Source organism: Branchiostoma belcheri, unplaced genomic scaffold, assembly GCF_001625305.1.
Source record: "Branchiostoma belcheri isolate BF01 breed outbred unplaced genomic scaffold, Haploidv18h27 scaffold55, whole genome shotgun sequence".
Taxonomy (NCBI): Eukaryota; Metazoa; Chordata; class Leptocardii; order Amphioxiformes; family Branchiostomatidae; genus Branchiostoma; species Branchiostoma belcheri.
Genome location: NW_017804187.1, coordinates 1,012,809 through 1,015,142, shown reverse-complemented (window position 1 = coordinate 1,015,142; position 2,334 = coordinate 1,012,809). Strand labels below are relative to the sequence as shown.

Below are 2,334 nucleotides of genomic sequence, written 5' to 3'. Positions count from 1 at the left end.
TCTTCTTGTGTACGAGGTGCCAATGACTGCGGTGGAACAGCTAGAGAGAACCATCAGCAAGTCCCTGCGCAGATGGTTAGGGGTGCCAAGGTCCCTGAGCAACATTGCTCTGTATGGCAGATCCACCAAGCTGCGTCTTCCGTTGAGCGGTCTGACAGAGGAGTTCAAGGTCACTCGGGCCAGAGAGGTGATGATGTACCGAGACTCTGCAGACACCAAGGTCTCCTCTGCTGGCATTACGGTCAGGACCGGGAGGAAATGGAAGGCACAGGAAGCAGTGGACAAAGCAGAGTCAAGGTTGAGACATAGTGTCCTTGTGGGCACCCTGGCAGTAGGGCGAGCAGGACTAGGCAGCTGCCCAAAGCCTCAGTATGACAAGGCCAGTGGAAGGGAGAGGCGTCAACTGGTCCAGGATGAGATACGAGCCGAGGAAGAGGAGGCTCGCCACTGCAGGATGGTAGGCATGCGCAAGCAGGGTGCGTGGACCAGGTGGGAGCAGACAGAGCCCCGCAAAGTCACATGGCCAGAGCTGTGCAGGGCCGAACCTTTCCGGATCAAGTTTCTCATCTCTTCTGTGTATGATGTCCTCCCAAGCCCAGCCAACTTGCATATCTGGGGCATGGCAGAGACCCCAGCATGTCCACTTTGCGGGAGAAGAGGTACCCTAGAGCACATTCTTAGCTGCTGTCCAAGGGCACTGGGCGAGGGGAGGTATCGCTGGCGGCACGACCAGGTCTTGAGAGTGTTGGCTGCTTCCTTTTGCAAGGCTATTCAAAGCAGCAAGAGTCAGATGCCACCTAAGAAGTCCATAACCTTTGTCAGGGCTGGTGAAAGTGCTAAGCGGAAACCCACTTCTGCTGGTGGGCTTCTAGCTACTGCGAGAGACTGGCAGCTCAAAGTAGATTTAGACAAACAGCTCAAGTTTCCAGATCACATCGTTGCCACGTCACTGCGGCCAGACGTGGTACTTTGGTCGGACTCCACAAAACAAGTGATCATGTTGGAACTGACTGTTCCGTGGGAAAGTAGAATAGTCGAAGCCCACGAGCGTAAAAGAGCGAAGTACACTGAACTAGTAATAGACAGTCAGAAGAGGGGGTGGAGGGCCCGGTGTGCACCGGTTGAGGTTGGGTGTCGGGGGTTCGCAGGTCAGTCGTTGTCTAGATCGTTAAAGCTCCTCGGAGTAAGAGGGCCGCAGCTCAGACACGCTATCAGAGATATTCTTGAGGCCGCAGAAAGAGCCTCAATTAAGATGGCTGTGGTTCCGTCGGGGGGATAGTTGGACAAATGCCACTTGGACACAAGTCGGGGATTGATCACCCCGGCTGGGTCGCCTGGATGAGGGTGTATGATGCTCAAAGACCCGAAACACCCAATGATTCCAGGTGCATCACTGAGGATGTGTCCTTGTCCGCACAGCACTTGTGTATTCTAGAATATATTCCTGACTATCTCGGAATATCATCAATAGAATAACTAGCGTCCATGGCTCATCACCTATGAATACATCAATGATTACACGCTTCCCATATGGGGAAAGTTGATCGTGTGATAACTATAAGATTCGGTAAGATCACTCACTGTAAAGATAAGAGAAATGAGGTTTACGCCTTGATAAGAGTGATTTGTACCAGCAGTTACAAACTTACAAATTATTTGGTAAGACGATTCACACACGATGGTTTCTTCTTTTTTTTGGAGGGGGGGGGGTGGACGCACTTCGAAGTAGGTTTGAAATAGCCTCCACCAGGCCTTTCTACAGAAATACGGATGGTAAAATTCGGCAAAAAAAGAGAGTAAAATTGGCCAATGGAGTCCGGCCGCGGGAAGCTTGTTTCTTTCCCTGCGCGGCCAGTCAAACCCCAAGGCAGCCAAACTCCCCTGGCTAATATTCTCCTATACATAGCCAGCGTAGTTAGTCTAGTGGAGACTAGGCTTGAAAGGAATCTAAATGATAGTAATACTTTTTCTAAGCAATCAAATTTTAAACAGCTAGTAGGAAAATCTGTGTTACGTTACTTCCGGGCGTTTTGCAAAAGCGCGATTTTGACACGATTTACTTCAAAGCACAGTACCATCTCCTTTCTATACATAGCTATTGACTTCTTAGCAACCTGCTTTTCAGAATGCGGTTAAACAAACAGTAGCATAAAGGGGTGGTTCATTTTTTTCTATGGTGAAAATATGAATGAATGAATGAATGAATGAAGGCATGAATGAACGAATGAATGAATGAATGAATGAACTTTATTGCTCGACAATCGTACATGGTACAATGGTGACAGTAATACAACAATACTACAAAGCTAAACTACCTTATTACATTTCTTGTAT

At 48.7% G+C, this 2,334-nt stretch overlaps 1 protein-coding gene across 1 annotated transcript in view; it reads left to right on the top strand.

The window, feature by feature from the left end:
• LOC109481300 overlaps positions 1–1,279 on the top strand; it is a 4,036-nt gene extending 2,757 nt beyond the window's left edge. Inside the window, exon 3 of the mRNA XM_019783833.1 lies at positions 17–1,279. Within this exon, the coding sequence (XP_019639392.1) occupies positions 17–1,279 (1,263 nt within the window). The remainder of the gene's footprint in view (positions 1–16) is intronic.
• Positions 1,280–2,334: the final 1,055 nt, after the last annotated feature.